The sequence below is a fragment of the Zingiber officinale genome, chromosome 2A (assembly GCF_018446385.1).
Source record: "Zingiber officinale cultivar Zhangliang chromosome 2A, Zo_v1.1, whole genome shotgun sequence".
NCBI classification, from domain to species: Eukaryota; Viridiplantae; Streptophyta; class Magnoliopsida; order Zingiberales; family Zingiberaceae; genus Zingiber; species Zingiber officinale.
Window position 1 is genome coordinate 148660105 of NC_055988.1, and position 14126 is coordinate 148674230.

General features: G+C 51.7%; 1 protein-coding gene across 1 annotated transcript; it reads right to left on the bottom strand.

Moving 5' to 3' along the window:
* Positions 1 to 506: 506 nt before the first annotated feature.
* LOC122044109 lies at positions 507 to 4742 on the bottom strand. Its single transcript, XM_042604648.1, has 3 exons — positions 4695 to 4742; positions 1207 to 1651; positions 507 to 941 (listed from the first exon to the last, which is right to left on the bottom strand). The coding sequence occupies exons 1-3, from the start codon at positions 4740 to 4742 to the stop codon at positions 886 to 888; spliced, it is 549 nt and encodes a 182-aa protein (XP_042460582.1). The 3' UTR covers positions 507 to 885.
* Positions 4743 to 14126: the final 9384 nt, after the last annotated feature.

Consider the following 14126-nt stretch of genomic DNA (forward strand, 5'->3'; position numbering starts at 1 on the left):
CAGTCGCTCTTTCGCTGTGCCCACTAAAGGGAGTCTTGGTCATCTTGCCTAGTAGGCATGACTCACACGTCTCATAAGATTCAAAATCAAATGAGTCCAGCAAACCATCCTTATGGAGTTGGGATAAGTGCTTATCTACTCTTAATCTCATTTTCGTATTCTCTAATCTCTAACATTCTAAGAACATGTCATGTCGTCAAGCCTGAAGTTAGTCAGGAGTTTTTTTTTCCATGAAAAGAATAGTGGTTATAATTGATGGCAAAAATTATTACAACAAGAAGAAAATCAAAACATGAGTTTCAAGACAACCAAACAATAGATCCAGAAGAACAAGCCCATCATATTAACATTTACTTAGAAAATACAAGCAAACAAAATATTATCCAAATGGATGAGGTAACTCAAGGAAAGAAAATCAATTGGGACAATATTGCACTCCTATAAATTTCCATTGCAAATAGCTAAATAAACAATGAGAAATAAAGAAGCTTATTGATTCTCTCTCCATATCTGTAGTTCCATACCAACCTAAGTATGATTGACTGAAAAATAAAGAATAAGCGAGCAGGCAAGTATACAAATTTACTGGTGCTCATCCAACATCTATTTGATGTCTTTCAACAGATTCGCACATTTCTTAAAAGACAAAATTCCATGACTAACTAAAGAACCAACAGTGCTAAAGAAAAGCCTATAGGAAAGCTAAGTTCAAAAGTTTTTCTACTAATAAATTGTAGCTTGACAAGGTGAGACGTGGAATTACCAAGCAAGCAAGCAACAGGCGGCTGCAAATCAGATGTGATTCCCCTTAAATCAAATAGTTAATGCAGAATAGTTTGACATCACTGCAGCAATTGTCATGTGGCCATCCAAAATGAAGTGTGTTTACTGATGCCGAATTTCAACTTTAGGCTTCAACTTCCATAATATTCTGTATGATACTGAAAGAAACAAATGATATTGTTTTCATCGCAAGCCAACAAGACTTGAAAACTCCATGCCCACAGATTGGAATAATCCAACAAAATAACGATCCATTTCGCTTTCTCCAGCCAAAATTCGTTTATTTAGATAACAAATTGAACTAGAGGATGCCCTCGGAAACCTCAAACCCTCATCGGAAAGCAAATTCAAAATAAACGAGAACAAAACAGAAACTCAAGGTCCTCAAAAAAGCTACTCAAAGAAAAGGAAATCCACGATTACCTCCGCCATGTCCAACATCACCTTTCACTCTCATCCATCTTGGCAGCACTGCCGCAGCAGATTTGGCGCGGAACACCCGGAACCCAAGCGGCTGGGCAAGTTCGGCGTGCTGCAGACATGACAGCGCCAGTGGGGAACCCAGAAGAGCGGCGAGGCGAGACCAAGCACAGCAACGCCGCCAGCAGCCACCGGGGAATTCGATCGTCCAAGAAAAAGATGAAATTTTTGGGAAGGCCGAAGAGCTGGAAGTGCAGAATTGGAGCCACAGATCGAAGTATTGCGATTCCACCTGGGCCACAAGGAAAGGGAGAGGAGAGAGATCTGAGATTAAGGAAAAATCTGTCACAGAAACTAACGACCTTCCAAGAACAGAGACAGGAATTTTGTCAAAATATGCTCTTTTCGATTCTCTCACTCTCTCTCGCGGTGAATGCCTATAAACACCCTGCAATTTACGTTTTAAAATATGATAAAAATAATATTTATTCTTAATTTATATATATATTTTTATATACTTTTAAAAATAAATCTTAAATATTTCATTAAGCAAACTTTTTAAAAATTGGATAAGAAACTAAAAATACTACATTTTTGTTTCGACAATTTACCAAAGACGCATATAGAGATCTGAATTTATCAAAAGGCGCACTCTACTTTAATATCTACCAAAGAACGTACCTTTTTAAAAGCATTTCCTATTTTACCCTCCTGACAATTTGACTTTTTTATTTTTTTCTTTTCTCCACTATTTTTCTCTATCTTCTCTCTCATCTCTTTTTTGCAAAACAGATGAATAATATTAGTTAATCTTTTAATAACATTTTAATACATTTGAATAAACAAAAATAAACAATGAATAACATATCTGAACTCCTTGTAATTTCAGAAATCCACCGGAACTAAAATGAGTGTAATCGGAGCTCTTTAGGTCGATTAGTGGGTTCGGTCAAAACCCACTGATGGACCTAGAGAGCTCCGATTACATCCATTTCAGTTTCTATGGATTTCTGAAATTGCAAGAAGTTCAAATATGATGTCCATTATTTATTTTAGTTTTTCATAGACGTTAACATATTGATCCGGTAGTAAGGAGGGCCCCCCCTAAGCAGAGTCAACGCCACGTGGAGGTTGAAAGGCAAAAGGTCAATCAGAGGCTTGGCCGAGCGGATAAAGATTGGGGTGACCGGCAAGGTTGAAAGGCACCCTGGCGGGGAGTCGGGGTTCCGACGCTCATGGGGAACAGGGTCGCCGTGCCGATCCGGGAGCCCACTCGGCCAAAGACATAAAGTAGCAACACTGCGAACAACCCAGAGTACACGATCGGGAATCTCCCGAGCGGACCAGCACTTACGACCGGCTGGACGTGAGAGAACTGCCGGCCGGCCGGACGCTCGGTATGGCGTATGTTCCTGTCTGGAAGCTGAGAAGACGAACCTGCCGGTATGACGTGTCTGGAGGGTTGACCGCATCCTCTTGACCCGGTGGTGAGCTGTCCTCTATGTTGACCAGATCGTCAGAAGTCCTCCTCCGGTCAACTGTACCTGTATCCAGCGACCGGGTTCCCCCGGTCTCTGGTACCTCGGTGCTCGAGGCGAATCCCACAGACATATAAGTAACCGCATAATAGTATAGCAATAAAATGAACAGATACCGAGTACGAGAACTTACCCTGGCCCAGGGGGCGCCCTCGGATGGATGGAGGAGCTGATCGGATGCTGATCGAGTCGTCACGGTCCCGCCGGAAGGATGGGTATGAATCGGTAACGGAGCTAGATGTAGGAGCAGCGGCGTGGAGTCCGGTGTGCCATGTATCCACAAGGCGGCATGTAAGCCGAGGCATAATGGCTCATAGGCCGATACGCAGCACGCAGACCGGATAGCACAGATAGCTCATAATCATAATAAAGATGCAGAATAAAACCCAATGGATGTCCATATCACCACGGAGGGACGGATCTACGCCAAAAGCAGTGGAGACAACAAATGCACAGCCGTCGATGCGGACTGTCGGGATGCTAGAGCTAGCTGTGGGGGATGCTGGTCGCCGGAGGCGACTGCGACAGTGGCATCCGGAGGTGGCAGCGCTGGGCGCCAGAGGCGCTGACCGCCCAAGGCGGCTAGGGCAATGGCTGCCGAAGGCAGCGCTAGCTGCTGGAGGCAACGGATGTCGCTAAGGGCGGCGATTGCCGCCACGGCGGCTACTGCCGCTGGGACAGCGAGAACCGCCAGAGGCGGTGCCCACTAGGGGTGTCGCTGACTAGGATCTGAGGCGCTGCTGGCGTGGAGAAAGGGCAGCAGCGCCCTCCGCCGGAGGTGTCTGCAGGCAGGAGGAGAGGGAGGAAAGGGAAAGATAGCCTGGACCCTGCCTGAGACGCTAGCCGTGCGTCGCAGCGAGGCCGGTGTGGAGCTCGACGGTCGAGGACGAGGAAAGCATTAGGTCCGGCCGCTGGCCGTCGAGAGGGTGAGGGTCTGCTTGAGGAGGCCGGAGGACATGAGAGGGAGGAGAGGGGCAACCGGTGGCAGGCTTCGGCGCCAGCGAGAAAGGGGAAAAAACCCACTGGCGGCGACCTCCTCCACACACGAGCCGCGCCCTCTAAGAGCACGAACCGTGCTCTTTTAAGCCCAAAAACCCTAAAGGCGAAATGACAAAAAAGCCCTCCTCCTTCTCCTTAATTACTCCCATGCCATTCCCTATATCCGGATCACAAGCCTCCCCTTCAAGTCTAGTCGAAGGAGGCGTGAGTCCGACTGACTGGACAGTTTATCGCTAAGGCTACATCGATCTCCATATCAAAGTCAAATCGTTGAACCCTTCACATAATGACTCCCGAGCGGTCGCTACAGTAATGGTGTCGCATGAGATGGTAATCGTGCCGAGTGGATCAAGTCGATAGCCGGCCCGATGCTGAGCGAACAACAAAACATCAAACGAGTGGCAAAACAGCAGGCGAGCTAACAGTGCAAGGGTAGTAGACTAAGCGACATGCTGGACACCGAGTAGATCGAGCGGAAGAGCAATGCCTAGCTCACGGCCACGAAGATGCTGAACGGGCGATCGAAATGATGTCGATCGGACGGATAGATGTCGGGCGGACGATGTCGTGTGAGCAATCGAAATGATGCCGATCGGATGGATAGATGGTGGACGGACGCTGTCGTGCAAGCGATCGAAATGATGCCGATCGGATGAATAGATGATCGACGGTCGCTGTCGTGCGAGCGATCGAAATGATGCCGATCGGATGAATAGATGATCGACGGACGCTGTCGTGCGAGCGATCGAAATGATGTCGATCGGACGGCTATGAAAGTGCTGACTGCGCAGCCTCAAGAATAGTCAACGAGCGATCGTAAGGTGCCACCCAGCAATCGAGTGAACTAAATGGAATGATGCCGAGTGACCGCATCACTCGTGAGTCGATCAGAAGTGTAGCCCGTGAATCGAAGGCTCGTGGAGGCGAAAGTCACGAGCCGAACGGGCGCATAACCTGTATTCTGGTTTGAAACCAGTAGAGATACTCTTTGTTCGCGACCATCGGAGATAGCTCGACCCTGATCGGGGGAGATAAGATACTCTTATAATCTGATCTGTGACCAGCGAGAAGCGCTCGACCCCGAACGGGGGAGATAAGATATCTAAAGTTGGTCCTCGACCCTGAACGAGGGAGATGAAATAACTGATGCGCTCAACCCCGAACGGGGGAGATAGAATATCTGATAAACTAGTCCATGTAGCGGTCTTCAAGCCGGAGTTTTTATAGTCGCCGGTTCGACTCTACGGTTTAACGTCTGGGCTAGACGGTCTTCAAGCCGGGGTTTTTATAGTCGCCGGTTCGACTCTACGGTTTAACGTCTGGGCTAGACGGCCCTGAGGGCTAATTCAAACCTGGCCGATCGGCTCGGGGGTCTTAACCATCGAGTCCGTGGCGGCCACGGGCTCGTATATAATCCTCCCTGCCGATCGGCTCGGGGGTCTTCACCATCGAGCCCCTGGCTCGTATATAATCCTCCCGGCCGAACGGCTCGGGGGTCTTCACCATCGAGCCCCTGGCTCGTATATAATCCTCCCGACCGAACGGCTAGGGGGTCTTCGCCATCGAACGTGTGGCTCGTATATAATCCGCCCGGCCGATCGGCTCGGGGGTCTTCGCCATCGAGCCTGCAGCTCGGATATAATCCTCCCGGCCGATCGGCTCGGGGGTCTTCGCCATCGAGCCTGCAGCTCGGATATAATCCGCCCGGCCGATCGGCTCGGGGGTCTTCGCCATCGAGCCTGCAGCTCGGATATAATCCTCCCGGCCGATCGGCTCGGGGGTCTTCGCCATCGAGCCCGTGGTAGCCACGGGCTCGTATATAATCCTCCCGGCCGAACGGCTCGGGGGTCTTCGTCCTCGTGGGACTAATACAGATCATATAAATAACCGAGAACAGATAACGGAAAAACTGACCTAGGTCATGAGAATGGCAGAACTATCTGGCGTCGTCCATCTTCACGTTCCAGATCAGGCGCGTTCCCACAGACGGCGCCAATTTGATCCTGTCTGGAAGCTGAGAAGACGAACCTGCCGGAATGACGTGTCTGGAAGGTTGACCGCATCCCCATGACCCGGTTGATGATCTATCCTCTATGTTGACCATATCGTCAGAAGTCCTCCTTCGGTCAACTGTACCTGTATCCAGCGACCGGGTTCCCCCGGTCTCTGGTACCTCGGTGTTCGAGGCGAATCCCACAGACATATAAGTAACCGCATAATAGTATAGCAATAAAATGAATAGATACCGAGTACGAGAACTTACCCTGGCCCAGGGGGGCGCCCTTGGATGGATGGAGGAGCTGATCGGATGCTGATCGAGTCGTCACGGTCCCGCCGGAAGGATGGATATGAATCAGTAACGGAGCTAGATGTAGGAGCAGCGGCGTGGAGTCCGGTGTGCCATGTATCCACAAGGCGGCATGTAAGCCGAGGCATAATGGCTCATAGGCCGATACACGGCACGCAGACCGGATAGCACAGATAGCTCATAATCATAATAAAGATGCAGAATAAAACCCAATGGATGTCCATATCACCACGGAGGGATGGATCTACGCCAAAAGCAGTGGAGACAACAAATGCACAGTCGTCGATGCGGACTGTCGGGATGCCAGAGCTAGCTGTGGGGGATGCTGGTCGCCGGAGGCGACTGCGACAGTGGCATCTGGAGGTGGCAGCGCTGGGCGCCAGAGGCGCTGACCGCCCAAGGCGGCTAGGGCAATGGCTTCCGAAGGCAGCGCTGGCTGCTGGAGGCGACGGATGTCGCTAAGGGCGGCGATTGCCGCCATCGGCGGCTACTGCCGCTGGGACAGCGAGAACCGCCAGAGGCGGTGCCCACTAGGGGCGTCGCTGACTAGGATCCGAGGCGCTGCTGGCGTGGAGAAAGGGCAGCAGCGCCCTCCGCCGGAGGTGTCTGCAGGCAGGAGGAGAGGGAGGAAAGGGAAAGATAGCCTGGACCCTGCCTGAGACGCTAACCGTGCGTCGCAGCGAGGCCGGCGTGGAGCTCGACGGTCGAGGACGAGGAAAGCATGAGGTCCGTCCGCTGGCCGTCGAGAGGGTGAGGGTCTGCTTGAGGAGGCCGGAGGACATGAGAGGGAGGAGAGGGGCAACCGGTGGCAGGCTTCGGCGCCAGCGAGAAAGGGGAAAAAACCCACTGGCGGCGGCCTCCTCCACACACGAGTCGCGCCCTCTAAGAGCACGAACCGTGCTCTTTTAAGCCCAAAAACCCTAAAGGCGAAATGACAAAAAAGCCCTCCTCCTTCTCCTTAATTACTCCCATGCCATTCCCTATATCCGGATCAGCGTAAAAGGAGAAAAGGACATGGGAACATCTTCTGACAGCGGGTATGTTCGACGATTAGGCCATACGCAGGATCTTATGACAGAGGGTTCCGCTGTCCCATCAGAGGTGTGCTCGGACTGTAGCAGTATGGTGTCAGGTAAGCTTTTCTGACAAGCCCATACTGAGGTATGGGTTGGGGACACGTATTCACCTCGGTATGTGTGAGTGAGCCCCTTCACAGCTCTATATAAGGAGCAGCACACTTCGCCGGAGGTACGCACTCTTTGATATTCGAAGTCATCTCTTTGTTGTCCACTTGCCTGACTTGAGATTCAGAGGATCGTCGCCGGGAACCCCTTCCCGGCCCGATTTCCTTGCAGGTTCGCTGGAGGTCCGCACGACCGGTCGAAGATCTACATCAGCAGTTTGGAGAGCACCACGTGCCCAGCGTCTGTTGATTCATCGTTCGGACAGGATCAATTTGGCGCCATCTGTGGGAACGCTCCTGCATCAGATCGGAAGCAATGGACGAAGTTGGACGACCGCACTCGGTGATACTCTCCACAGAGGAGCTCGACGCGTTGATCGAGACAAGAGCAGCGAAGCTTGTGGAACAGAGACAGAAGTCACAAGGCGAGCGGATTGAGCAGCAAGCAACATCAGCATCAGGGGGCCGAGCGGAAGCACCTCATGCCACGGTTCCATTTCATCGAGCCTTATTCCGCACGCTTCCTGAAGCCGTAGCAGTGAATCGTGACCGAGGATCTTCGTCAGATGAAGTACCAATACGAGGCAACAGAAAAGGTAAGGCCCCCCGAGCAGACACCTCCCCCGAGCGGGTCAACCGTCAATTCTCAGAGGCCATCCTGCGGGACCCTCTGCCAAAGCACTATGTGCCCCCGGCGATCGGTGAATACAACGGAACCACCGACCCGGACGATCATTTGGGTAAGTTCGACAACACAGCTACCCTTCATCAATACACAGATGGAGTGAAGTGTTTGGTTTTCCTTACCACACTCTCGGGATCGGCTCAACGGTGGTTTCGGAGGCTGCCGGACGGATCCATCACAAGTTTCAAAGACTTCCGCACGGCCTTCCTCCATCACTTTGCAAGCAGCCGGCGTTATCAAAAGACAAGCGTCAGCCTGTTCGCCATCAAGCAAGAGCCCAGAGAGCCGCTCAGAGCTTATATCCAGCGATTCAACCAGGTGGCCATGGACATTCCAACGACCACCTCAGAGACAATGATGAACGCATTTACGCAAGGCCTTGTGGACGGGGACTTCTTCCGCTCGCTCATTCGGAAGCCGACCCGAGACTACGATCATATGCTACACCGGGCCAATGAATACATCAATGTGGAGGAAGCGAAGGCGGCTCAAAGGAAGGAAGCTCCAACTGAGCGGGCGCCCACTGTCGAGCGGAAGCCGCACACTACCCATCAGCCACCCAGAGGACCGCGAGCTGAAGCATCCCACCCCCCAGCAACATGCAAGATCCCACGCCATTCAAGAAGTGTCTGCCGAGCGGCCCAAATCTAAAAAGAAGGTATGAACCCCAATGTTTTGTTCATTTCACTGGACAGACACGCATAATACAAGAGACTGCCGAAGCCTTCCCTTGATCGCCCACCCCGTGCCCCGAGGTGGCCACCGTCGATTGCCATCATCCGACAGGCGACAGCACCCTCGTGAAGCCGATCGGATGATATCCAACAGGCGGCCACCGACTCCCGAGCGGCATCATACTCCGAGGCGTGAGGACAATCCCCGGAGGTCTAGGGAGCAGCCTAGGCCATCTGCTCGGGAAGAAGAAAATAGAAGTAACACTTCCCGAGATGAAATCAACATCATTGCTGGGGGGCCGACCGGCGGCGACTCCAATAGAGCAAGGAAGGCGAGCGTTAGACAGCTTCAGATCCATGCGGTCGGCTGCAGCCAAGAGCGAGCGAGCGGTCCCGAAATCAGTTTCGGGCCCAGGGACTTAGAGGGAGTCGAAGTGCCACACGACGACGCTCTCCTCATCAAGGCGGTAATAGCCAACTACACTATTCACCGCGTTTTCAATGATACAGGAAGCTCAGTCAATATTATATTCAAAAAGGCCTTCGACCAACTACAAATTGATCGAGCCGAGCTGCTGCCCATGACAACCCCCCTCTATGGGTTTACGAGCAATGAAGTTCTACCGGTCGGACAGGTCCGACTGGCTATCTCGCTGGGAGAGGAGCCGCTCAAAAGGACGCGTACTGCAAACTTCGTCGTTGTCGACTCTCCCTCAGCATACAACGCCATTTTGGGGCGACCGGCGCTCAACGAGTTCCGAGCGGCCGTCTCCACCTTCCACCAGAAAATCAAGTTCCCGGTGGAAGATAAAGTGGGAGAAGTATGAGGAGACCAGCTGGCGGCTCGGCGATGCTACGTCGAGATGGTCCGAGCTGAAGCTAATGCCGCCCGGAAGACGCCACAGATCGAGGTGAACGCTATAACCGAAAAATCTCCCTCTTTGGTTTACGAAGAAAAAGAGGAAGTGCAGATTCACCCGACCTGATCAGAGGCCACCACATTCATTGCTGCCGATCTGGAGGTGAGCCAGAAAGAGGAAGTGATCAAATGCCTCTAGAGAAACTGGGATATCTTCATTTGGTTGACGCACGAGCTGCCCGGAATTTCACCAAGTATAGCGCAGCACGAGCTCCATGTCCGACCGGACGCTCGGCCAGTAAAGCAAAGGAAGAGGGATTTCAGCGCCGAGCAAAATGCCATAATCCGAGCGGAGGTTGAGAAGCTTCTGGAGGCCGGCCACATACGCGAGGTTCAGTTCCCGAGCTGGCTGGCAAACGTGGTACTAGTCTCCAAGCCGGGCAACAAGCGGAGAGTTTGCATCGATTTCCGGGATCTCAATAAAGCATGCCCTAAGGATTTTTATCCTCTACCCCGAATCGATCAACTGGTGGACTCCACAGCCGGCTGCGAGTTGATATGCATGCTCGACGCCTATCAGGGTTACCATCAAATGCCGCTCGCTCGAGAAGATCAAGAGAAGGTCAGCTTCGTTACAGCCGACGACACTTACTGCTACAATGTGATGCCGTTCGGACTGAAGAATGCGGGGGCAACCTATCAGAGACTGATGAACAAAGTGTTCAAGGAGTAGATCGGGCGCAATTTGGAAGTATACGTGGACGATATTCTCATCAAAACCGTCCGATCGGCCGATCTCTTCAAAGACATGGAGGAGACTTTCCGAACGCTGAGGAAGTATGGAGTTAAGCTGAACCCTCAGAAGTGTCTATTCGGAGCAAAAGGCGGGTGTTTCTTGGGCTACATAGTGATCGAGCGGGGCATCGAGGCAAATCCCAGCAAGGTGAAAGCATTACAAGATATGCCGCCCCCAAGAAATCTGAGGGAAGTACAACGCTTGACCAGTCGGATAACAGCATTGTCCAGGTTCATCTCAAAGACAGCCGATCGGAGTCTCCCGTTTTTCAAAATCTTGCGCAAAGCCACTAAATTTCATTGGGATGAAGATTGCGATCGGGCGTTTAAAGAACTGAAGGCATATCTGAACTCTCTGCCTGTACTAGCAAAGCCAGTTGTGAGTGAGCCGCTCTGTATTTACTTATCTTCAACGGAGCAAGCAGTAGACTCGGCATTAGTGAGGGCGAGTGGAGAAGAACCTGTGTATTTCTTAAGTCATATTTTAAAGGACGCAGAATCTCGCTACACTGGGCTCGAGAAACTAGCTTTTGCCTTGGTCCTCGCCGCTCAGAGACTTCGCCCCTATTTCTTGGCGCACACTATCATCGTCCGGACGAATAGCCCTTTGGGAAGAGTGCTGTTGAACCCAGAAGCGTCCGGACGACTCATCAAATGGACAACGGAGTTGAGCGAATTTGACATTCAGTACCAACCCCGCTCGGCGATAAAGGCGCAGTCCTTGGCAGATTTTATCACCGAAGTACAAAGGCCTGAGCCCGAAGCTATGTGGAAAATATTTGTGGACGGATCGTCCACTCGACTCGGGAGCGGGATTGGCGTGCTATTACTCTCTCCCCAAGAAGAAAGGATGCACTTATCCGTCCGGCTGGATTACAGAGCTACAAACAACGAAGCGGAGTATGAGGCCCTTATAGCCGGCTTACAGGCCGCCCGGCATGTTGGGGCCTGTCGGGTGACACTGCATTCAGATTCTCAATTGGCCGCTCAGCAGCTCTCTGGCACTTTTGAGATTAACAACGCTCGGCTCAAACTCTACGCTGAAGCCTTCGAAAAGCTCAAGGCCAATTTCAGAGAAGTCATTATCCAGAAGATACCCCGAGCGGAAAACCATGTATGGCAGATGAGTTAGCCAAATTCGCAAGTTCAATCACGCCGGTCGTCATCCAGCAGCCAATCGAACAAGTATCTTTGGTAGCACACGTCGACCGGATGGAGGGCCTCGAGTTTCTGAGCGATTGGAGGACAGCCATCATAGAATTTCTTCGGTCGGGGGCAACACCATTCGATCGGGAAGCAGCCCAGCAATTAAGGAGGAGAGCCGGTCGGTTCACGCTCATTGGAGACTAACTCTACAAGAAGGCTTTCTCCCGTCCGCTTTTGAAATGTGTGAGCTCGGAAGACGCGGCATACATCCTCCAAGAAGTGCATCAAGGATCGTACGGAGGGCATCCGGGCGGACGATCGTTGGCTGAGAAGATCCTGTTGGCCGGATACTTCTGACCAACCTTGCAAGAAGACACCGCTCGGACCTTCGTGACGTGCCTTTCCTGCCAGAAGTATCACAACTTCTCCCACCGACCGGCGGAGGAAATGAAAGCAGCTACATTATCATGTCCGTTCGACCAGTGGGGAATGGATATTGTGGGTCCATTTCTCATAGCGACCGGTCAGCGGAAGTTTTTACTGGTGGCTGTCGACTATTTTTCCAAATGGGTGGAGGCCGAGCCACTTGCCAAGATCACCGAGCAGATGGTCAAGAAGTTTATCTGGCAGCATATAATTTGTCGTTTCGGCATCCCTCGTCGGCTCGTATTTGATAATGGACGACAGTTCACCAGAAAGCTGCTAGAAGATTGGTGCAAGAGTTATGGTATTGAACAACACTTTACTTCCGTGGCGTATCCACAAAGCAACGGCAAAGCGGAAGTAACCAACAGAGAAATCCTTAGAATTCTTCGAGCCCGACTGGACCACATGGGAGGAAGTTGGGTGGACGAGCTGCCAGGCGTCTTATGGGCCATCCGCACGACCCCAAAAGAAGGAACGGGCGTCACGCCTTTCCATTTGGTGTATGGCGACGAAGCGGTTATTCCAGTCGAAGTCGGCGTCGAGTCCGTCCGGATCCAGAATTATGATGATGACAACGCCGAGCGGAGGAACGTGGAGCTGGATTTGGTCGACGAAGAGCGAGCCAAGGCGTCCGTCTGGCTGATGACGTACCGGCAACGGATGAAGCAAAACTACAACCGGCGCGTAATCCCCAGAGCATTCCAGGTTGGCGACCTTGTCTGGAAGAAAGTAAAGCCGGTCGGAGACATTGGCAAGCTGGAGGCTCCTTGGGCGGGCCCCTTCAAAGTCATTGAGAAGCTCCGCTTGGGTGCTTATTATTTGGAAGATGAAGACGGACGGCGGCTGGATCGACCATGGAGCGCGAATCATCTCCAGCCGTACCGAGCTGGGTGAGAGGTGCACTAAATGTAATTTTATATATATTTTGGTCGTCCGTGTCCTTGTAATGCAGGAAGCAAAATGATATAAGATGGCAAATATCTCCGCCGAACGGCAGTGTTAAAATTAGCCTTAAAGACCGTCGAGCTCCGACGTTAAAAATCGAGAGTCGAGCCGGCGACTATAAACCCTCCGAGCGGAAGACCGCCGAGCTCCGACGTTAAAAATCGAGAGTCGAGCCGGCGACTATAAACCCTCCGAGCGGAGGACCGTCGAGCTCCGACGTTAAATATTGAGAGTCGAGCCGACGACTATAAACCCTCAGAGCGGGAAGGCACTTCGTAAATGCCGGCGAAAATCCCGTTTGCGAAACAGAATGTGTGCAGCCGAGCGGACTAGATATCCAAAGGACTTCGTAAAAAGCCCTTTCGGACGCGAGAAAGGAGGGAGGAAAGGCGAATGACAAGGAGAATTAAGGGAATACGAACGGTAGTTGGTAGTCCGAGCGACTAGCACATGCATTGATTAACAAGAAAAAGCAAGGATAACATTAATGAAATTAAAGCCGAACGGACGAATTACAAAAAAGATAGTTTTTGGACGAGCGACCGAATTACATATAAACTTCTACTCTAGATAATCGTAAAGGTCCTTCGGGATGTTGTCGAGGAGCGCCACTTGATCTACGGCCGGGATGAGAGCGGAGTCGGGAAGAAGACCCTTGGACTTCAAATATGTCGTCATGGCGGTCATAGCAAGGTCGAAGGCAGTGTACATCCGTTCGCAGACTTTCTCTGAAAATTTAGCCGAACGGATGTAGTTTAGCTGCAGGGCTGCGACTCGGCCAGGCTCAGCCTCCTGATATTCTTTGAAAGCCTCTTGGGAGGCGGCGAGGGACTCCTGTAGAGTTTGCAGTTCGTCCTTATGCTTATTTGCATCGGCCGAGCAGCCCGCCTTCTCTCCATCAATCTACTCCATCAGCTCCTTCACTTTTTGCTCCAGCCCTCGAGCCTCTACATTCTTCTTCTCCAGGTCTGAGATAGCCGTGTTCTTTCGCTCGGTTGCCAAGCTTATCTTACGATCTAGAGATTTATTCACACGCTCGAGCTCGACCAAAGTGTGGGCCTGATCGACCGTCTTCTTCCGCTCGGCCTCCAACAAATCTTGGGTCTTCTTAAGCTCTTTCTGCAACTCAGAGTAAGAAGGGCCTTGGGAGCCGGGCGGACCGCCTGTAGCCTTCAGTCTTCTCAATTCTTCGTCCACCATCGCCAGACGGTTGGAGACAGCTATCTCCTCCACCCATCTCTGAAAAAAAAAGGAGAAAAGAGAAGTTGTTAGTGGCCGATCAGCAAGAATGCATAAAAACTCAGAAGAAAATGCACTTACCCCAGTAGCCTGCTGCATATGGCTATTGGCCAAATTGCGGAGAGG

Coding starts and splice junctions, on each gene's coding strand:
- LOC122044109 (XM_042604648.1), bottom strand. CDS start 4,742: ATGGTCGCGAACAAAGAGTATCTCTACTGGTTTCAAACCAGAATACAG. Junction 1,652..4,694: donor GGTTTCAAACCAGAATACAG/GTTATGCGCCCG, acceptor CGTAAATTGCAG/GGTGTTTATAGGCATTCACC. Junction 942..1,206: donor TGATGTTGGACATGGCGGAG/GTAATCGTGGAT, acceptor TGTTTCTTTCAG/TATCATACAGAATATTATGG.